Here is a 23410-nt window from a genome sequence, read left to right as displayed (position 1 = left end):
ATCATATGATAGTTGTCTTTCTCTGATTGACTTATTTTGCCAAACATAATACCCTCTAGTTCCATCCACATCATCACAAATGGCAATATTTCATTTCTTTTGATGGCTGCATAGTATTCCATTGTATGTATGTATATATATATATATATATATATATATATATATATATATACCACTTCTTTATCCATTCATCTGTAGATGGACATCAGGTTCTTTCCATAGTTTGGCTATTGTGGACATTGCTGCTATAGACATTCAGGTGCACGTGCCCCTTCAGATCACTGCATTTGTATCTTTAGGGTAAATACCCAGTAGTGCAATTGCTGGGTCATAGGGTAGTTCTATTTTCAACTTTTTGAGGAACCTCCATGCTGTTTTCCAGAGTGGCTGCAGCAGCTTGCATTCCCACCAACAGTGTAGGAGGTTTCCCCTTTCTCTGCATCCTTGCCAGCATCTGTCATTTCCTGACTTGCTAATTTTAGCCATTCTGACTGGTGTGAGGTGGTATCTCATCGTGGTTTTGATTTGTATTTCCCTGATGTCGAGTGATGGGGAGCCCTTTTTCATGTGTCTGTTGGCCATCTGGATGTCTTCTTTGCAAAAATGTCTGTTCTTGTCCTCTGCCCATTTCTTGATTGGATTATTTGTTCTTTGGGTGTTAAGTTTGATAATAAGTGCTTTTATTTAAAGTTATAATTCCTTTATTTTGACAATGTTGTCAAGTTTTTATATGTATATTTATATACACAGACATTCATACACTTGATTTTGAGGAGAGTTACCTTTTTTGGTTCTTCTTTCTATTCTTTTATCTTTCTTCTGAATATTTTCCCTTTCTGGTCTTCAAACTGAGAACAGTCTCCTTTTTTTTTGCATTTCCTGAATAATTTCAATCACATTGATCTGAAGAGGCTATCTGCAATGTTTAGCTTCTACTTTTCTTTCTTTATCCTTCATCTTTTAGCCAAATCCAATTTCTCACAGTCTCTTTTTCATGCTGAAAGTGATAGAATTATTTTTTTCTTTTTTCTCTAAACCCTCCAGGAATTCCATGATCATTAGATGAAATATAATCACCTCCTCTGTCTCTCCTCCTCATTCCCATTCTCTCTTCCCCAGCACCTACTCTTTAATAATGTTGTCTGGATTTTCTTATTTCTGTTTCTTAAATTCTTCCACTCATACCAGAACATTTTTGGTTCTTTTTTGGTTCTTCTTTCTATTCTTTTATCTTTCTTCTGAATATTTTCCCTTTCTGGTCTTCAAACTGAGAACAGTCTCCTTTTTTTTTGCATTTCCTGAATAATTTCAATCACATTGATCTGAAGAGGCTATCTGCAATGTTTAGCTTCTACTTTTCTTTCTTTATCCTTCATCTTTTAGCCAAATCCAATTTCTCACAGTCTCTTTTTCATGCTGAAAGTGATAGAATTATTTTTTTCTTTTTTCTCTAAACCCTCCAGGAATTCCATGATCATTAGATGAAATATAATCACCTCCTCTGTCTCTCCTCCTCATTCCCATTCTCTCTTCCCCAGCACCTACTCTTTAATAATGTTGTCTGGATTTTCTTATTTCTGTTTCTTAAATTCTTCCACTCATACCAGAACATTTTTCATATCAGATCACTTTTTTTCTCTGTAATCTGTACATGTTGCCATTGCCAAAATCTTGATACTTTACTCCACTATCAAAACCCTCTGTCAGGGGTGCCTGGTGGCTCAGTGGGTTAAAGCCTCTGCCTTTGGCTCAGGTCATGATCCCAGGATCCTGGGATTGAGGGAGCCTGCTTCCCTCCCTCTCTCTCTGCCTGCCTCTCTGCCTACCTGTGATCTCTGTCTGTCAAATAAATAAGTAAAATCTTTTAAAAAAAATCCATGAAACTCTCTGTCAGATTGCTAATTGATATTAGGCTGCATTTGTGACCCCTGATTTTATTTTTTACTGATTTCTTACATTTACACTCTTAACCTTTCCTTTCATCTGAGCCAGATTTCTCTTTGTATCTCTATTCTACCACCTAATGTTCTAATTTACCACCTCCCTCAATGCTCATTATAACTTTCTACCACACATCTGCCAACCTACCTATATTCTCATTCAAAGCTTGCTTGTAATCTTAATTCCTTTTAAGTGAGTAAAGATAGGAATAGGAAAATAGCCAAAAGCCTATTTTGTAATTGGTTTAAATTTTTTCTCAAATCTCTATGCTAAATTAAAGAGAAATGCCTTATAAAACAACACCAACACTCAATCAATCAAGGGAAGGTAGTTTTATATATTTCAGTCATCCCATTGAAATTTTGCTCCTGTTGTGCCTAGCAACATGTTGAAAGGTAGATGGAGTACACACCCAGAAGTAGGAGACATGATTATTGTCCTCTGAGAACTAATAATCTAGATAAGGAGTCTAGATTCATATACGTGAAACATTTAGAAATAGTTTTAATAACTAGCGTAATAATCAAAATGCTAGGTTGTATGGTATAGATTTTAAGTGTTCAAAGTAATCAGGAAAAAGAGAAGGTATTATTGCTTGGGATTGCCACAAAAGATTTTATGTGGGAAGTAGGTCTTGAGGAAAATGTAGAATTTGGGTTATGGACTGAACTAGAAGACTTACATTAGCATGCATAGGTAAAAAGAAAATTGCTTAGCAAAGACTCTTAACAAAGAAATTAAATTAGTTGATTATTAAAGCACCAAACTTTTTTCTAGGGAAGAGTAGGAGATATAATCCGATGATGCATTGGAACTAATTGATCAAAAGCCTTGAATTCTGAATTGAGGAATTGAGAATTGTTAAAAAGAAAATCCCCTTCTTATACATTTTAGTTAGTCAAGGTTTTACCTTGTTTGAATACCCAAGATTTTCTTATATAATTATAGTATTTGTTAACAATGAGTGCTTTACTATATGGTAAACATTTTTCTAATTTTCATATGTAATAATAGCTCATTTCCTCTTTACAACAACCCTTTGTGGTAAGGTCTATTTTAACCCCCTGTATTACAAATGAAGATGAAGAAAAAGTAAGTACAGCTGGTTCGATTTGGCACAGGTGACAGAGCCAGTATTCAAACCCAGGAAATCTCTGGTACAAGAATCTACATTCTTTTCTGCTATATATACAACCTTATAAAGGATATATATAAGTGCTGTAAATATACAGTGATATTCATACAATTGAACCTGACTTTTTTTTTTAATTGAAAGATAATTTTCTCAAGGATTACTCGTATTGGTCTGAAGATATTTTTTCTTTAAGAAAATCTTTATAAGGAAAACTCTGGGCTAGAAATTTTTAAAAAGATTAATCCATGAGTTTTTAGATGAAGTGATACTGGCTTTATGTTTTGTAAAATCTTTATTTTAGCGGTCTCTTTATTACAACAGGACTCCTAGTTGGGACTCTTGATTCAGTTTTAGATTCTACTGCTAAAGTTGCTCCATTTCGCATCCTACACCAGACACCAGATTCTCAAGTTTACCTGTCAATTGCATGTGGTGAGTACAATTTTTAAAATGTATAATCCAAACAAATAAGCATACTAAGAAATTGAATATTTACATGTATTTATACTCCCCAGTTTTGATTTAGAAAGGAGTTAAATATGTAACTCTACATTAAGAGAATAGCCAGATATCTAATTGTTCAGGAAAGAAGGATTACAGATTATTACAATTTTTTTTTTAAAAATCCATTAGTGTGAGGGACCTGAAGCATGTATTCCAGCAAATTTTGGTCAGCACTACTGCTATAGGATTCCTTTCTTCAACTTAAATCTGCTGCACCCAACCGCTGAGAAGATGAGAAATCCTCACATTTCATCTGTAATAACTCAGATTAGGAGAATCAAGCCCAAAACTAAAGATTGTCCCCTAAGAAAGTATAAGTCTGAAAAATTGAAACATTTTTAGTTACACATCTACTTTCTCACACAAGGCATTATATCCTTGAAATAAAAGAGATGTTTTACTGGTAATGCTACATTCTCATTTATGCTGATGTACTTCAGATCTACATTTATATACATAGTAGAAAGAAAATGAATTAGGATGTTCTTCCTAATAAAACAACTCAAAATTTTTTTTAAAACCCACAATGACAGTTTATTTCTCTTATGATGCCATTATAATGTTGGTTTAAATTAAAATCCTGGATTTCTGGCCTTTTTCATGTTGAAAGACTGCATTTTTCTCTTTCTTTCATCTCCCCCTCTCTTCTCAAGTAGATAGATACGCTTTAAAAAAAAAGCATGTAAATTCCTGGATAGTTCATATGTGTGAACATACAGCATACCATGAATTTTTAAAGATGGGGCTTATCTTTTGCATCTCCCTATATATTTATTTAAGCATTGCCAATGAGTTTTTTCTTTTGGCTTTCTTAAATTGAATGTCATTTAAACTAAATGAAGACCATGGGGCACCTGGGTGGCTCAGTGGGTTAAAGCCTCTGCCTTCTACTCAGGTCATGATTCCAGGGTCTGGGGATCGAGCCCCACATCGGGCTCTCTGCTCAGCGGGGAACCTGTTTCCCTTCCTCTCTCTCTGCTTGCCTCTCTGCCTACTTGTGATCTCCATCTGTCAAATAAAAAATAAACAAACAAAAACCTTTAAACTAAATGAAGATGACATTATGCCTGCTGACATTATGAGACATTTGTAACCTCATCTAAATCTGGTTGGTAGAAATTATTCAGGGAAAAATATCCATTCTACTTTAAAGAAGAAGGACTATTACATAACTTATTCCCCCAATATAACATGATGCAGAAATACAATAATTACCAACTTGAAGAAATATAATAATTACCAACTTCCTTATACCTAAAGAACCAAAATAAAGGCTTAAAATTTTCCCATGACTTTTATTTGTGATTCATTAAAGATAGTTATTAGACTTGGTATTGTGACATTAGTAACATGAATACAGTTTCTAACTGGAGTATAAAAAATAGGCAGTTCTGCAGTTTCAGTTAATGTATCACTTCCATGTATCATAAAACATACCAAGGAGCCAAGATGTTCCTTTTGAATGAGATTTTTATAATCCACAGTGCTGGGGAGATTTTAAAGGTATCTTATTAAAGGATATCTTTTTTTTCTCTCTCTTTTTTTAAGATTTTATTAATTTATTTGACAGAGAAAGAGATCGCAAGTAGGCAGAGAGGCAGGCAGAGAGGCAGGCAGAGAGAGAGAGAGATGGGGAAGCAGGCTCCCTGCTGAGCAGAGAGCCGGATGTGGGGCTCGATTCCAGGATCCTGAGATCATGACCTGAGCCGAAGGCAGAGGTTTAACCCACTGAGCCACTTAGGTGCCCCTTATTAAAGGATATCTTAAAGGTAAAAAGATCTTAAAGATCTTTTATAATCTACAATGCTGGGGAGATCTTAAATGCCTTAAGATCTTAAACATGTTATGTTGTTTAAGCCAAAGCAACCCAGAGCTAACTGTAATATTTGACCCTTGACAAGCTACCTACCTAACACTGATCTGGCAGTCACGTGGATTTACTTGCTATAGGGTTTCTAACCTCTTTGATGAAACTTCTTTAGGTTAACTAGGGCTTTTAATGAAAAGGGTGACTGAACAAAAGCTTCACCTTCTAAGATAAGTAGAGTTGCCACAGTTGAAATACATATTTTTTACACAGTGTACATAGTATTGTGATGTGGATGCTGTTTGCAGTCACACAGATTATAGGGACAATACTGACTGTACTTTTTGAAGGCTATGGATTAAATTATTTATTTATGTTCTGGCAAACTGTATATTCTCTTAAAAAGTATTGGTTGCTGTAGGCACCAGTTACTGGCATCTTGTTTTCAGAATTTTATATCTTTTCTCATGAGTTTTGTTTACTTTTTTCCCCTTTCATTAAATATTTAAGTCTTTTGTTTATAATAAAAAATAGTATTTATCCCTACATATACAGATGAAGAGGAGAATAAATGTAATTAATATATTTATTCTTTTATGATCATCATTTCTGAAAACAAGCAAATATAATTTTATTTCTTTTTAAACTGAACTTGTAAATATCAAGAGCAGTTTTGTTGTGGAATTTCCCTTGAATCTTTTATTCTCTTTCATTATTAATCAGGAGCCAACAGAGAGGAAATAACCAAACATTGGGATTGGTTGGAACAAAATATCATGAAGACCTTATCTGTGTTTGATTCAAATGAAGATATTACTAATTTTGTACAAGGAAAGATAAGAGTAAGTGATGGATATATTTTGTAGGTGGAATACAAAAATCTTTGAACCTCTTATTTTAGGATCAAAGGCCATGTGGGAAAGGTCATTGTTTTACTGACACCTTTCAGGATTGGCAGAAATACACATAGGAATGTCAGAATCAGTGCTAAAGGAAATTACAAAGTCAGTAATTAGTTTTTGGTGCCCTTGTGAGTGCTCTTAGGGATATTTTCATTTCAGTATTTCTTGAATTTGGAGTTTGGATGAATCCTTCACTCAAAAAATATTTTGCAGGTTCGATCCTGAGTTTTGGCACCAAAAAAAAAAGAAATTAGCACCCATATTTGTAGTAGCTCCTTGTGAGGCATTAGAAAAAAACCAATTACCTAATTAAAGAAAATTTTCTCACCTCTGTTCTAAGAGAAGCGTTTACATACACAGTTGTATTTAGTGAACTTTTTAAATACATAAAATGTGTTTTTATTAGTAAGTAATAATTAATTTTTTAAAAAAATATTTTACCTCCTTTAGGGATTGATTGCTGAAGAGGGAAAACATTCTTTTGCAAAAGAAGATGATCCTGAGAAATTTCGAGAAGCCCTTTTGAAATTTGAAAAATGTTTTGGTTTACCAGAGCAGGAGAAGTTAGTGACCTATTACTCATGCAGTTATTGGAAAGGACGGGTTCCTTGTCAGGGTTGGCTCTATCTTAGCACCAACTTTCTGAGCTTCTATTCTTTTCTGTTGGGATCAGAAAGTAAGTGGTTTCTGTTGCTTATCATGACTTTGAATTTGCTGACTGACCTGTCAACTCTGTAGTATTGTTAGATTGTATATAAAGCAATAGGATTGATATTAAGAGTAATTAAACTGTACATTAAAAAGTTCACTTCATCTAGAGAAAGAATCCTTAACATAGGAGCTACTGAAAGTATATATAGAATGCCTTGCATATTGTGAGAAGTGAATGAATATTAAATAATGATGGTGACCTGGCATATAGTTCCTTTCTTTGTCTTGTTCTAAACTCTCGACTCTCTGCAATTCATGTTTTAATCCTTGTTTTAGAAATACAGTATAAGATAGTAACCATAGTATCTAATGGCCCACCGTTGTAAAGAAGAATCAGACAGTAATGTTAAGAGCATACATATAGCTTTTACAGCAGTGATTATGCAAATATGTAAAGTAACAGATTCAAATATAAAATCAGAATAATTGGGGCGCCCGGGTGGCTCAGTGGGTTAAACCGCTGCCTTCAGCTCAGGTCATGATCTCAGGGTCCTGAGATCAAGTCCCGCATCGGGCTCTCTACTCAACAGGGAGCCTGCTTCCCTCTCTCTCTCTTTCTGCCTGCCTCTCCGTCTACTTGTGATTTCTCTCTGTCAAATAAATAAATAAATAAAATCTTTTAAAAAAATCAGAATAATTTTTTAAAAAATTGTATCTGTTCCTAGAATCATCAACTATTGTTATGTTCATGTTTATGCTTCAGAATTTTAACTAACCTTGAAGTCTAAAGTATTTTAGTTGTTCATAGCATTTTTCAAGTGGTTAACTATTTTAAAAGACCTCATTGATAAACATTAATCAATATTGAAAAACTTAATCATATCTGCTTATAATTCTTTTTTGCAGTAAAACTCATTATCTCCTGGGATGCAGTCTCAAAACTTGAAAAGACTTCAAATGTTATACTAACAGAGAGTATTCATGTGTGTTCCCAAGGGGAGAATCACTACTTTTCAATGTTTTTGCATATTAATGAAACATACCTTCTTATGGAACAGCTGGCAAACTATGCTATAAAGAGACTTTTTGATAAGGAAACTTTTGCTAATGACCCAATCCTTGATGATCCTCTACAAATCACCAAGAGGTATTCAAAGCTTGATTAACACTTTTTAAGTATTGTTTTACCAAAGAATCATAACATTGATTATCATTAAAAGTTAACTGTTCTATGTTATATGATAATCTTTCTTTGGACTTAATCATTGATGTGTGGGGTATTTATTTAGTTTAAACATATGCATTTCACAAATAGTATTCCCTCCATAAAGTTTAATCTTATGAAGTGGTAGAAGTTAGGATTGAAAATTATTTATCAAAATCCCAATAGGATTTGCCCTGGAGTGCTTTTAGAAATATAGAGATTTTTATATGCATGGTGGGTATACATTTCTCTATGAGTAGTCTGAACAGTTTCAGATCTGATATTGTAAAATGTATTGTTTACTTTTAAACATAATTCATAGACAGCATCATTTTTTTTAAAGATTTTATTTATGTATGGGGAGAAGGGGCAGGGAGAGGGACAAGCAGGCTCCATACTGAGTGCAGAGCCTGACTTGGGGCTTACTCTCCCAACCCTGAGATCATGACCTGAGCTGAAATCGAGAGTTGGCCACTTAACCAACTGAGCCACCCAGGTGCCCCTAGACCGCATAATTTTTTATGAAGAGGCAAGTTAGTGGAGTCAGTGGAGCATGGGCTTTATAATAAGAGTATAACAACACTTGGACAAGTCATTATCTCTCAGGACCTAAGTATCCTCATGAATCATTTCTACCTCACAGAGCACTTATGAGGAATGAACAATGTAATATGTGAGAACACTTTGTAAAATATAAAACACTAGATAAATGTTAATCATTATTAATGCCTGCATGAGAAGTATCTCTGATAGCTTTTTGCCACTATATTTGGTTTGCTGAAACTGACCAGAGCCCTTTCATACTGCTCAACACTCAGAACAGTTGACTGAAATAAGCATGCCAAAGGAGAGGGAGAGAAGAGAGGATCTAGAAATAGCTAGTGAATACAGATTCTTCTGGCAAGGAGCATGAGGCTATAGACTGTATGAGAAACTAAGAGGAACCCAAGTTGCAGTCCTATGGATAGACCAGAACAAGTGACCTAGAGGGTTGTGTGATTACTACATAATCCTAACTGGATATAGTTGTTCTATTTGCCTATTTCTAACCATTTTCTAAAATATGTATATATAAGGACTTCTTTGTGAGTGTGTCTGCTTTTCTGGAAAATAGATCAGCAAGGTGAATTTTTTAAAGGTCCCAGTGTGCATCATTTATAAATAGAACTCTGTGAGGATTAGGAATTCAGTTTATGTTATATTATAGTTGAGCCTTCGTTTTTGTAGTTTGTTCCTTGATTGGCCACCAGAAACATAAACTTTTTAGCCATTTTATTTCCCTTAGAATATCCTTTAAAAAGCCATCTATCAATGAGTCATTCATTACCAAATCTGTATTTAAATGACATAGGAAATCCTCTTTTGTCTATGTGTATTTTTAAGAGAGCCTATTGAAAATCATATATATCTAAATCCTTCTTACTAGTAAGTTAAAAAGAACAATAACTTATTTAGACTTAGCCTACAAATGACTTTTTTCTAAAATTGAGTATCTTTATTACCTTTATTACCTTTTATTACCTTTATTTACAAATATGTATTTCTTCTATAACTTAAATAGTATAGAAACACATTAGCAATGGTTACGTTTGGTAGTATATCCTTCCAGGCTTTTTAATGCATTAATTAAAAAGTATTTGCAAAAAACATTATTGGAACTAAACATCACATATTATTGCACAGTCTCCTTTTCTCCCCACCTTAAAATAATATATCATGGACATCTTTTCATTTATATAAGCAGTCCTCTGCTTTTAAAATAATACTAACCCACCAAATTATAACTTAAGTGAGGTAAAATTAATGTGGTTTTTTGCTAATCAGAATTCTTTTGAAAGACATGATGAAATAACACATATTCAAATAATATATGCTGGAAGGATGAATTTGGTTTTAACTATGTTTGCTTTGAGTTAGAACTTGCATAATTTACTTACTACCCCAGATGGCATTGCTGCTTAACACAAGTGTTTACTGCCTCTAGAAAAATTATACTATTTTAACTAATTGGTTTTTATTCATATATTTATATATCAGTTAACAAGTCATCTTTATTTCTTGACACCTATCCGGTGTCCAATACTGTGCAAGCAATGCTTTTAATTTTGCTGCTAGTGTGGATTTCTTTAAACTTTCATTTAAATGTTTGTTTCACTTAATTTTAATACTATTTTTATATATTTTTCTTCTTGTCTAAATTTTGATCCTGTAAATTTTCGTTTTTAATTTTTCTCTTCCTTTTTTTATTTTTCATTTTTATTTTGTTTAAACTGGGTGACTCTTGATTATCTGATAACCACATATAAAAGTTGTTTGCTAATACTGGTTTTAACTATATTCACATATTATGAATGTACAATAATATAGCAAAAATCTTCCAGCAAATCACTCCTTAACAGATGGTTTAAAGTCCTACATCATCTCTAACTTTTGTGCATTGTATTTAGTAATAAAACAAAATTTGAAAAGGGAACAAAGAAAATGTATTTGTTATGAATCCATGTGTTTCTTCCATTACATAATTTGTTGAAAAACATAGCATGTAGTATGTAATCTTTCTGCTTTAAAGTACATTTCAATTAATCAATATGGGCATATGTGCTCTTTAGAAGTCATTATTTGAACCCTCTTTTTTCTTTTCTGCAGAGGTTTGGAAATTCGAGCCCACAGTGAGCAGTTCGGTGCTTTTTTTAGGATCCCCAAAGAAGAGACTTTGAAAGAAGTACATGAGTGTTTCTTATGGGTACCATTCAGCCATTTTAATACTCATGGAAAAATGTGTATCTCAGAAAACTATATCTGCTTTGCTAGCCAGGATGGCAATCAACATAGTGTAATCATTCCATTACGAGAGGTAATACAAATTTGGTTACATAGCAATTTTAGTTTGAACATGCTACCTTTCAAAGAATAAAATATCACTTAACTGTAAATTATTGAAAACTCTATATGCACCACCATTTTAGTAATTTTTAAAGAATTTTTTTTCTGAGACAGAGAACACAAACAAGCAGGTTGGGAGGGAGGAAGGAGGGGCAGAGAGAGAGAGAATCTCAAGCAGGCTCCACACTCAGTGTGAGCCCAATGCAGGGCTTGATCTCACAACCCTGAGATGATGACCTGAGCCAAAATCAAGAGTCAAATGCTTAACCAACTAAGCCATCCAGGTGCCCCAATATTCATTTTTTAAGTTCAGTATTATTCTTTAGGATAAGAATACTAGGATAAGAGCATTATAGCTTTCATTAAAAGTGAGAATAGAAAAAAATTAAAAATTTACAAATCAGATAAGGGTTCAGGATGACTCGAGATGGAACATGATCGGCCAGACATTTGTGACATAAATACTTAGATTATTGACATATAGTCAAAAAGACTATATGTATATGTATATGCGTGTATATATATATATATATATATATAGAGAGAGAGAGAGAGAGAGATAGTCAAAAAGAATATAATTGATAGCTTTTATGTAGGTTAGAAATGGATTGTCAACATTATAGCGCTGAATTTTTACATTTATCTTGTCATTTTTTAAGGCTACATGTTAATTAAGCGTTTTTCTTGAGAATTTAATAACTTTCACTGAGTTTACTTGTGTCATTGGTGCAGCTAGTACCCAAAGTCTATTTCTTAATAAGTCATACTATGGATCAAAGCCTTAGCCACAAAAGATTAAGCTAAAACATATTTTGCCTGAAAGCGTTAGCAACAAGGGAGAATGTGATTCATTTATGTTTTCACCCCCCAGGTCTTAGCTATAGATAAGCCAAATGATTCCAGCAAATCTGTCATCATTAGCATCAAAGGAAAAACAGCTTTTCGCTTCAGTGAAGTTAAAGATTTTGAGCAGCTGGTGACAAAACTCAGACTCAAGTGTGGGGCAGCTTCAAGTCAGTATCACGATATTAGCACAGAGGTAATTATATAGCAATCAAATCATTTTTTTTCCAAAAAAATTCTTTCATGTGCTCCATTCTTTCCAAAGGAACTCAGAGTACTTTTTCTATTCATGCTTAGGTTTATTTTTTTAAAGACTAAAACCAAAGAAATTACATTCTCTAAGTCACTTTTTAAAGCAGAAGTGAGAATTAGGAACTTTATCCTTCTTTAGGAACTATATTTTAAAAATTATTATCATCTGATCTTTCTTAACTATATATCTGCAGTATTTCAGTTATATACATCTTATACTTTCATGTAATATGGCTTTTAATAACTCCAGACTATTTGGGAATTCAGTAAGGCCTTAAAAAGACTCTCCTCTGACTGCTGTAGAGAGACAGCAATTTTAAACCAGTCTAAATATCTTTTATTTAATATCGAGTAGCTTAGCCTTACTTACATAATATAGCTCACAGCAAAATAGTGGCAAAGCTATTTACTAGTAAAATATTGAAGAAGGCAAATCTTGGCAAAGGGTGGTTAAGAGACTGATTTTGATGTTTAGTGAGTCCTCTATGGAAATGTAGATACTTTCAATTCAAATTAATTTTCATTTTCAGTGCCTAGGAAACTCATGTTTTAATAGATTGATAAAACTTATCACATTATAACTATTGTGTTTTAATTAGGAATTCAAAGGAAAAAATCAACATTGGCTTTACTGGCTGTGTTATTTTATTTAGATAGGATTACAGTGGCTTTTACCTCTCCAGAGTAGAAACTAAAAATATTAAGCTAAGTCAGTTACAGTGCAGTATTGATAAGACTAGCTTTTTCTTTGATAATGGAAAAACAATAAAAACATGTAATTAAAAAATATATGTCTCAGTTCCAGAACCAGAATCAAGTTAACCATCAAGAATTTTCATGCCCCAACTTTATAATCTTTCATACTCCTCAGGTGTGTGCCCAAGATATTCCTTAGTTTGATATTGAGGACACGGTAAAAAACCTGTAGTCCTGGTAGTTTCTCTCACAGTGCTTCCATATTCTTGGTTATATCACTTTTTTCCTGTCCTGTTCCACTCCAGATTCATTCCCTGTGTTAGATTTAATGCTCTGCTTTTCTTTCTTTCTCCTTCAATCTATCTGTGTCTCTTATATCCAAAGAACTGGCATTTCCCCTCAAAACTCTCAGGTGTCTCTAGTAGTTAGGTATGATCAATGGTAAAGAAAGGATTTTGTTTCAAAATGAGTTTATCATCTTTTCAGATGTATGTCAGAGTTCTAAGGTTTTCTGGTTTCTCTTACCCATTTTTAGAGGTTTTAGTAAGAGTATTTACAAAATACCAGTCGGTATACTGGTTTGCTAGGAAATGTTTTTTTAAGTGTATTCTTTAATCCTCGTTTCCTATTTGCCCCATCTACCATATACCATATACCTCCTCTCTGGTAACCATCAATTTGTTCTCTGTTGCCAAGAGTCTTTTTTGGTTTGCTTATTTGTTTTTTCCCTAAATTTCACATTATGAGTGAGATCATGTGGTATTTGTCTTTCTCTGGCTGACTTACTTTGCTCCTCATTATGCTTTCTAGCTCTATCCATGTTGTTGCAAATGGCAAGGTTTCATTCATTTTTATGGCTAAATAATATTTTATTATATATATTTTGCATACTTCATTATATAATATTTTATATATTATGTATAATGTATATTTAATATTTCATTATATGAAATATTTCATATTATTCACATATACATATATTCATACACAATACATATATTCATATGTAGTATATATAACATACTTATATAATGATTCATATAATAATATTTCATATAGTGAAATATTACATATATAATATTTATATACCTTCTTTATCCATGTACCTATTCATGGACACTTGGGCTGCTTCTATAGTTTGGCTATTATAAATAATGCTGCAATATATATAGAGGTGCCTGTATCCATTTGAATTAGCGGTTTTGTATTTTTTGTGTAAATAGCCAGTAGTGTGATTACTGGACAGTAGGATAGTTGTATTTTTAACTTTTTGAGGAACTTCTATACTGTTTTCCAGAGTGGCTGCTCTAGTTTGTATTCCCACCAACAGTGCAAGAGGGTGTCTTTTTCCTGAACATCCTTGCCAACACTGTATCTTGTGTTGTTGATTTTAACCATTCTAACACGTGTGAGGTATCTGATATCTCATTATAGTTTTGATTTGCGTTTCCCTGATGATGACTGAAGTTGAGCATCTTATCATGTGTCTGTTGGCCATCTGGATGTCTTTGGAGAAATGTCTGTTCATGTCTTCTGCCTATTTTTAAGTTGCATTGTTTGTTTTGTGGGTATTGAGTTGTTTTAGTTCTATATATATTTTGGATACTAACCCTTTGTCAGATATGTCATTTGCAAAGATCTTCTGCCATTCAGTAGGTTGCCGTTTAGTTTTGTTTATTGTTTCCTTCACTGTGCAGAAAATTTTTATTTTGATGCAGTCCCAATAGTTTATTTTTGCTTTTGTTTCCCTCTCCTCAGGAGACATATCTACAAAAATGTTGCTACAGCTGATGTGAGAGATATTACTGCTATACTCTCTTCAATTATTTTTTATGGATTCAGGTCTCACATTTAGATCTTTAATCCATTTTAAGTTTATTTTTGTGTATGGTGTAAGAAAGTGGTCCAGTTTCATTCTTTTGCATGGGGCCGCCCCGTTTTCCCACCATTTTTTGAAGAGACTTTTTCTCATTGGATATTCATTCCTCTATTGTTGAAGATTAATTGACTCTATAATTGTGGGTTTATGTCTGCGTTTTCCATTAAATTCCATTGATCTGTGTGTCTATACCAGTACCATGCTGTCTTAATTACTACCACTTAGTAATATCACTTGGAATCTAGAATTATGATACTTTCGGTTTTGTTTTTCCAAAATTGCTTTGGCTTTTTGAAGTCTTTTGTGGTTCCATACACATTTTAGGATTGTTTGTTCTAATTCTGTAAAAAATGCTATTGGAATTTTTATAAGGATTGCATTAAATGTGTAGATTGCTTTGGGTAAAAAAGACATTTTAACAATATTTTTTCTTCCAACCCATAAGCCTGGAATATCTTTCCATTTTTTGGTGTTGTCTTGAATTTCTTTGATCAGCGTTTTATAGTTTTCAGAGTACAGGTCTTTCACCTATTTGGTTAAGTTTATTCCTACTTTATTGTTTTTGTTGCAGTTGTAAATGAAATTGTTTTGTTAATTTCACTTTCTGCTGCTTCATTGTTAGTGTATAGGAATGAAGCAGATTTCTGTACATTGATTTTGTGTTCGGCAACTTAACTGAATTCATTGATCAGTTGTAGTAGTTTTTCGGTAGAGTCTTCAGGGTTTTCTGTAGACAAAATCATTTTAGTCAGAAGGGACAATTTTACTTCTTCCTTTACTATTTGGACATATTTTATTTCTTTATCTTGTCTGATGGCTCTAGCTAGAACCTGTAGTACTATGTTGAATGGGAGTGGTGAGACTAGGCAACTATATCTTGTTCCTGATCTCATAGGAAAAGATTTCAACCTTTTACCTTGGAGTATGTTAGCTGTGGGCTTGCCATATATGTCCTTTATTATATTGAGTTATATTTCTTTTATACCCACTTTGTTGAGAGTTTTTAATCATGAGAGGATATTGAATTTTGTCAAATGTTTTTTCTGCATCTATGGGTATGATCAGATGATTTTTATCCTTTATCCTATTCATGTGGTATATCACATTTATTGATTTGTGTATGTTGAACTATCTTTGCTTCCCAGGAATAAGTTCTCCTTGATTATGGTATATGATCCTTGTAATGTGCTGTTGAATTTGATCTGCTAGTATGTTGAGAATTTTTGCCTCTGTACTCATTGAGATTTTGGCTTATAATTTCTTGTAGTGTTCTTATTTGGCTTTAATATCAAGGGCATGCAGGCCTTGTAAAATTAGTCTGGGAGTGTTCCCATCCCCTTCACTTTTTTGGAAGAATTTGAGAAGGATTGGCATTCATTCTTCTTTAAATGTTTGATAGAATTCACCCATGAAGCCATCTGGTCCAGGGTTTTTCTCTGGTGGGAGGTTTTGGATTACAGATTCAGTGCCCTTACATGTTATTAGTAAGTTCAAATTTTCTTTTTCTTTATGTTTTGTTAATAGTCTATTTTTTATTGCTGAAAAATATTTCATTATCTGGATATACCACCGTGTTTATCCATTCACCTCTTGACACCTTATTTGCCTTCAATTTTTGGCAACTGTGAATAAAGCTGCTATAAACATTCACATGCAGATTTTCATGTAGACATACGTTTTCAACTACTTGGTTATATACCTAGGAGCACAATTCCTGATTCATATGGTAGGGCTATGTTTTGCTTTCTAAGAAACTGCCAAATGATCTTCCAAAGTGGATGTACCATTTACATTTCCACCAGTAATTAATGAGAGTTCTTTTTCCATATCCTCAGCCACAAGTACTTGTTATTGTCAGTGTTTTGGATTTTAACCATTATAATAGCCAATAGTATTTCATTGTTTTTTTTTTAATTTGCATTTCCTCAATGATATAATATTGAGCATTTTTATATGATTATTTGTCATCTTTATATCTTCTTTGGTGCGGTCTCTATTCAGATTTTTTGCCCACTTTTTAACTTGGTCTTTTATTTTTTAAAACATCATTTCCTTTCATTCTTTTAATATATTTACAATAGCTACTTTACATTCTTAGTTTACAAAATCCAGGAGCTGGGCCCTCTCAAAGCCATTTTCTGTTGGTTGCTTTTTTTTTTTTAATAGTTCTTATTTTTATTTTTAAACCTGGCTTTTATGGATTACCCCCATGAGTCAGTATAAATTGGTGGTCAGCCAGTGATGGATCAGAAGAGCTCCTTATAGATGCCTTGAACCATTAAGTTTCTACTTTTTACCAGGGGAATTTTTACGTGAAGTTATATCTCAAACTTCATGCAGTTTATAAATCCAGCCTAGGTTTCATTGCTTACTTACCTTCAAAATCAGCCAGAATTGAGTGACTGGGGCCTTCCAATGTCCCATTTCTTTCCTGGGCAGTTTCACACCCCTGTACATGCATACATACATCTAGATCCTCAAGAATACTTTACAATCTTTCAAAGTTCTCTGAGTTTACCTAGTTATCCAGATCTTCCTTTTAGATTTTTAGCCAGACTCTTGTTTGCTCCAAACTGAAATCATAGCCTTCGGAGGCTGTGATGTTATCAGCTGATTACCCTGGCTTTCTCAAAGGCCCTGGGGAATGAGGATTTTTTCCTAGACCTGAGCTCTGAATCAAATCAAATGATAACGCCACTCTGGAATGGAGATTTTCTAGGGAGCTGTTTGTTTGGGCCAAAATACTGTTTGTTCTTGGAGAGGGGGAATTTAATGAAGCTCCGAAAGATCCATTGGCTGTGTTAACGCAGGCTTTCATGGCTACCACACCTCTGAGCTTGGGAGGGAGGGATGATGACACTACTAGCCTCAAGACAAAACTTCACGGAATCTGGTGTTCCTACTGCGCTTCATTAGTTTCAGTTGTTATCGATGTTTTTGCAGTTCGTTCTGTGCCTTTGGTAAATTTCCAGTGTTCTGAACTGGTACTTTTAAAATTTTTTGCCAGTATTTTGTTGTTTTTGTAAGGGAGTGGGTTCACTGAAGTCCTGAGTATGCATATGAGTCCAGATGTTGATTTGTTGACATCTCTGGTTTTGATAGAAAAACAATGTGAGACATTGCTTTAATCTTTATTATGTAGATTGTGGTTTATAAATGACACATAAAGCATTAGTACATTTTCTTCTTGCAGAAATTTTTAAGCATACATTTGGGACAATTTACATTTTATCTTTTTCAGGTTTCTATTAGCTCTGATTCTACAGATCCATCTGATAATACTGAGGTACAATCTTTGACATGTCAGAGAGAATGCAGTAAAACTGTGAACACCGAAGCCTTAATGACAGTATTTCACCCTCAGAATTTGGAGACTCTTAATTCCAAAATGGTAGGAAAACAAAATACTTGAATCTATGGACTGAAACAGTTGATCAAAAATAAAAATCTTAGAGCAGATTAGAAGGTATCACAACTGAAAACTTCTTTTGGTGCTTGAAAACGTTTTCTAGCAGGTACTATTGTGTGACTTCTTTCATTCCATTACACAAAAGGGCTATTACAGAAAAAAAAAACAAATAAAAAAACAAAAGGGCTGTTATCAAGAATTAATGAAAATTGAACATTAGGTTTTATTTGCATAGGTTGTCAATAATCCTAAAATCAAGGTGATTGGGGGATAATGATGATTCAGAGCTTTATTGCTGAAGTATTGATGCTTTTCCCATTTTTATGTGAGTTTGGATAAGAATTAAAATAGCAAATTAAAGCTGTTATGCTCATATGGATTCAGAACAGTTGTGACGAGTGGTCCAGTGTTTGACCCCTCTGTGAATACTGATTTTGATTTTCTGTGTTCTTGATTTCCATAAGTATTGTTTCACAGTGAAGAGAGTTTTCAGATTGTTTGAAAGAAGTTAATTTCTCACCATGTTTCTTTGGTTGATTTTTTGTTACAGTTGAAAGAAAAGATGAAGGAACAGTCATGGAACATTCTATTTACAGAATGTGGGCGTGGTGTTAGCATGTTTCGGACCAAAAAGACTCGAGACCTGGTTGTAAGAGGGATTCCAGAGACCTTAAGAGGAGAGCTCTGGATGCTTTTTTCAGGTATTACATATATTCACTTTATTAATAGACATTAGCTATGCCCCTTCTAGAAGTTATACACTAAGTAAAAATAATTATAAGGATGGCTAGAATAAAGTCTCATTCAATATGAATTCAGATTAGTCAAAAAGAATAAGGTAGTTCTGTGTATTTACCTGTGTATCCACAAATCTATTATTTGAGCAAATTAGTTTATTAGGCAAGATACAGCTAATTGGGGGTATCTCTATCTCTACCTTCAAAGGAAACTTAAATGGGAAAAAACAGTTCGTGAAAATTCTATTGGATAAAATTGGTATCCCAGTGTTATAGATTCTAGTGATGCCTTTTCTTTTGTTTGTACTAGGACATCACTTGAGTACAAAGCTAAATTTAAAGTAATCCAATTCTTTATGTATATATGCAAAGAGTAGGTTTATTACATTCTTCTTCTTTTGTATGTTAATGCAATCATCTATACAGGTGCTGTTAATGACATGGCTGCTAATCCTGGCTATTATGCTGAAGTGGTTGAGCAGTCCTTAGGGACCTGCAACTTGGCTACTGAAGAAATTGAACGTGATTTGCGTCGCTCCCTGCCTGAACACCCAGCCTTTCAGAGTGACACTGGCATATCTGCTCTGAGGCGGGTGCTTACTGCTTATGCATACAGGAATCCTAAAATTGGATACTGCCAGGTATGACTTCATTATGAACCCATCTGTGTGTATGTTCCAATCATAAAATCACATTAAATAGAGCTCCATTAATTTGAAAATTGTGATAAGAAGGACAGAGAAGCCTGAGATCGATGGGAGGTATTATTAATCTAAGTAGGATGGTAGTGGGAATACTTAAGAGAATTGATATTACTTCATTTTTCTTTTACATTTAACAAATATTTATTGAATTTCTGCTCAGTAAAAGATACTGCGCCGGGGTGCCTGGGTGGCTCAGTGGGTTAAAGCCTCTGCCTTGGGCTCAGATCATGATCCCAGGGTCCTGGGATCGAGCCCCGCATTGGGCTCTCTGCTCAGTGGGGAGCCCGCTTCCCCCCCCTCTCTGCCTGCCTCTCTGCCTACTTGTGATCTGTCAAATAAATAAGTAAATAATCTTTAAAAAAAAAAAAGGTACTGTACTAAGTGCTTAAGACTATAAAGATGAATCATATAAGGAGCCTGCCCTTGAAACTTACAGATGAGTAAGTATTAAAACATACTCTTTGGCAAATAAACAAGTGGGCAAAATTAAAGAAACGTGAAGTTCTATTAAGATTTATAATAGGGATAAATTATTTTCATCTGGAGGAATCAGAAAAGGCCCCAGGGAAGAGGTCGCTTTTTTAGGTCTTGCTAATTGGTGAATTTTGGATGTATGGAGCTGGAATGAAAGAATGTTCTAGGTAAAGGGATCATTATAAAAAAAACACAGGGAGGTAAACATGGATTATATATAGAACCATGTTTTGTTTAGTAGAAATGTAGGGTGAATGAAGCAAAGTAGAGAAAAAAATCAATAAGGTAGATTGGGATAGGTCAGGAGTTTGAATTTTTTTGTAGGTAGTGGGGGAAATCATTGAAAAAAATCCTTTAGGAGCACACTGTATTAATTAGGGATGCTAGATTGCTAACAAAAATAATTTCAAAGAGATAATAGCTTAAACACAATAGAAGTTTCCTCAAAGGAATAAATAGAGAAGAGCAAGTATTTAAGTCAGTAGGCAGCTCTCCTTTATGAAATTATTCAGGGATTTTGCTGACAGCAGGCCCTGTCATCTTCAAAACATGGCTTCCAAGGTGCTCTTTCATTGCCATTACCCTCACAGGAGTCAGGAGAGAGCATGGAGAAACAATTGTGGTAGATTTTATTGGCTTGTAAGGCCTAGAATGTGCATACATCACTTCATCCACATTGTGTTGGAGGATCTTGGACTTATGGCCACACCTATTTATAAAAAAGTCTGCAAAATAGAGTGTAACAGCGTATATGTGTCCAGATTCTATGGAAAAATGGGAGATTGGATTGTGATGGATAGCTAGTACTCTCAGCCACACATTCCTTTATAATCAGCTGAGCACTCATAATGATCATGTATCAATCCTATCTATTCATTAATCTTATCAATAGAGAATTTTTTTAAAAAGCAATTTAAGTGAATGAATCACCTAAATCACAAGTATTTAGGGTATTTAAGGATCTCTGAGAGGTAAGAAGCATAGTGCTTCTTTCCTCAAAGAATGAACACTCACAGAGTCTATGACGTTGTCTATATGTAGTAGTGTAGAGCCACCTTCAGAGTAGGTGGCACTTGCTTTTGACTTCTTAAAGATTAGAGGGCGCCTGGGTCGCTCAGTCAGCTAAGCATCTGACTCTTGGTTTCTGCTCCAGTCATGACCTCAGGGTCATGGGATCAGGCCCATGTCAGGCTCCATGCTCAGCAGAGTCTGCTTGAAGTGCTCTCTCTCCCTCTCCCTCTGCCCCGCTCACACACATGCACTCTCTCTCTCTCAGTCACTCCCTCAATAAATAAATAAAACTCTCTAAAAGATGAGAATAAGGTTAGAAACATGGAGGGCAAGAGGAAAGTTATTCTGAGTTAAGGTAACAATATAAGCAATACCATTCAGGTGAGAATAAGCCTGTCATGGAGATCAGGCTGGCTAGGTTGATTCTGGAATCAAAGAAGTAAATAAGTTTGTGTGGGACAAGATCATGGAGATTCATTCAAGCCTGGGAAAAGTCTGAATCTGATAAGCAGGTTTTGTTTCTTTTGATCAAGAAGCCATGTAAGCCATACTGACTCATTAGGACTAACTGGCTAGCTTACTTTATTTATCTTTCACTCTGTCCTTCCTCCCTCCTTTCCTTCCATCTATTTAATCTATTTTCTTCTTTTTCTTTCTTCCCTTTCTCTCTTTTCTCTTTCCCTTCCTTTAATCTCTCCCTCTATCTCTCTCTCTCTATATATATATATAGAGAGAGAGAGAATCTATATAGAGAGAGATAGATATAACTCACATACCACAAACTTGACCCTTTAGTGTTTTTATTATATTCACAATGTCATGCAACCACTATTACTACCTAATTCCAAAACACTTTCATCACCCCCAGAAGAAGCCCCATATCCATTAAGTTGCTCCCCATTCACCCCATCCCCAATTCTAGGCGATCACTAATCTACTTTTCTACCTCTGTGAATTTGCTTGTTAAGGACATTTTATGTAAATGGAATAATAAAATGTATGATCTTTTGTGTCTACTTTCTTTCACTTAGGGTCATCCATTTTATATCATGCATTATTACTTCATTCCTTGTATGGCTGAATGACATTCCATTGTATGGATATACCATATTTGTTTATTCAATGGTTGATGGGCATTTGGGGTTATTTCAATATTTTGGCTATTATGAATAATGCTGCCATGGATATTCATGTACAGCTTCTTGTGTAGACATTTTTTTTTATTATTTTGGGTATATACCTAGAAGTGGAATTGCTGAATTATATGGTCACTCTATGTTTAACATGTTGGGGCACTGCCAAACTATTTCCCAGAGACGGCACCATTTTAACTTCCCACCAGCAATGTACTGAGGGTTCCAATTTTTCCACATCCTTAATAACACTTTTTATTGTCTCTCTTTTTGATTATAGCCATTCTAGTGAATGTGAAGTGGTAGTTCATTGTGGTCTTGATTTGCATTTCCCTAATATGCTTATTGACTATTTATATATCTTCTTTGAAGAAAAAGCTATTCAAATCCCTTGCCCGTTTGTAAAGTTGTGTTCTTTATCTTGGTACTGTTGAGTTTTAATGGTTCTTTATATATTCTGGTTACCAATCCCTTATCATATATAATATTTGCAAATTTTTCTCCTACCTTGTATGTTGTCCTTTCACTTTCTTGATGGTGTCCTTTAAAGCACAACAGTTTTAACTTGATTTAATTTAATCTGTTAAAGTTTTTTTTAAAGCTTTAATAATGTCCAGTCTATCTGTGTTTCTTTGTTGTATGTGCCTTTGATGTCTTATCTAAGAAGCCACTGCCTAATCCAAGCTTAAAAAGATTTACTATGTTTTCTTCTATGAGTTTTATAGTTTTGATGATTAAATTTAGGTCTCTGAACTATTTGGTGTTAATTTTTGTATATGGTGTATGGAGGGAGTTCAGCTTCATTACTTTACTTGTGGATAACCAGTTGTTCCAGTGCTATTTGCTGAAAAAACTATTCTTTCATTCATTGAATCACCCTAGCACCCTTGTTGGAAATCAGTTGACCATAAATATTAGGGTTTATTTCTGGACTTGGAATTCTGTCTCATTGATTTATATTTCTATTCTTATGCTAGTATCACACTTTTTTTCTTTACTACAGCTAGGTGGTAACTTTTGAAGTAAGGAAATGTCAGTCCTGTATCTTTATTCTTTTCCAAGATTGTTTTGGCTCTTTTGGGTTCCTTGCATTTCCACATGCATTTTAGTATTAGCTTGTTAATTTCTGGGAAGAAAAGAAAAAGCCAGCTGTGATTTTGATAATCCTTTATATTGACTCTGTAGGTGAACTTGGGGAATACCACATATTAACAATTAAGTCTTCTAATCAACAAGCACAGGATA

The 23410-nt window shown here is 34.1% G+C and overlaps 1 protein-coding gene across 1 annotated transcript in view; it reads left to right on the top strand.

The window, feature by feature from the left end:
- The window catches only part of TBC1D8B (TBC1 domain family member 8B), a 56500-nt gene that overhangs the window by 13395 nt on the left and 19695 nt on the right, over positions 1–23410 (top strand). Inside the window, exons 2-10 of the mRNA XM_004768999.3 lie at positions 3398–3508; positions 6111–6229; positions 6740–6965; positions 7847–8087; positions 10791–10998; positions 11899–12066; positions 17939–18088; positions 18657–18807; positions 19270–19484. Of these exons, the coding sequence (XP_004769056.1) occupies positions 3398–3508; positions 6111–6229; positions 6740–6965; positions 7847–8087; positions 10791–10998; positions 11899–12066; positions 17939–18088; positions 18657–18807; positions 19270–19484 (1589 nt within the window). The remainder of the gene's footprint in view (positions 1–3397; positions 3509–6110; positions 6230–6739; positions 6966–7846; positions 8088–10790; positions 10999–11898; positions 12067–17938; positions 18089–18656; positions 18808–19269; positions 19485–23410) is intronic.

The sequence above is a fragment of the Mustela putorius genome, unplaced genomic scaffold (assembly GCF_011764305.1).
Source record: "Mustela putorius furo isolate JIRA1106 unplaced genomic scaffold, ASM1176430v1.1 tig00003901_pilon_pilon_pilon, whole genome shotgun sequence".
Classification (NCBI taxonomy): Eukaryota; Metazoa; Chordata; class Mammalia; order Carnivora; family Mustelidae; genus Mustela; species Mustela putorius.
The sequence above is the reverse complement of the archived record's forward strand: the minus strand, read 5'-3'. Positions and strand labels throughout refer to the sequence as shown.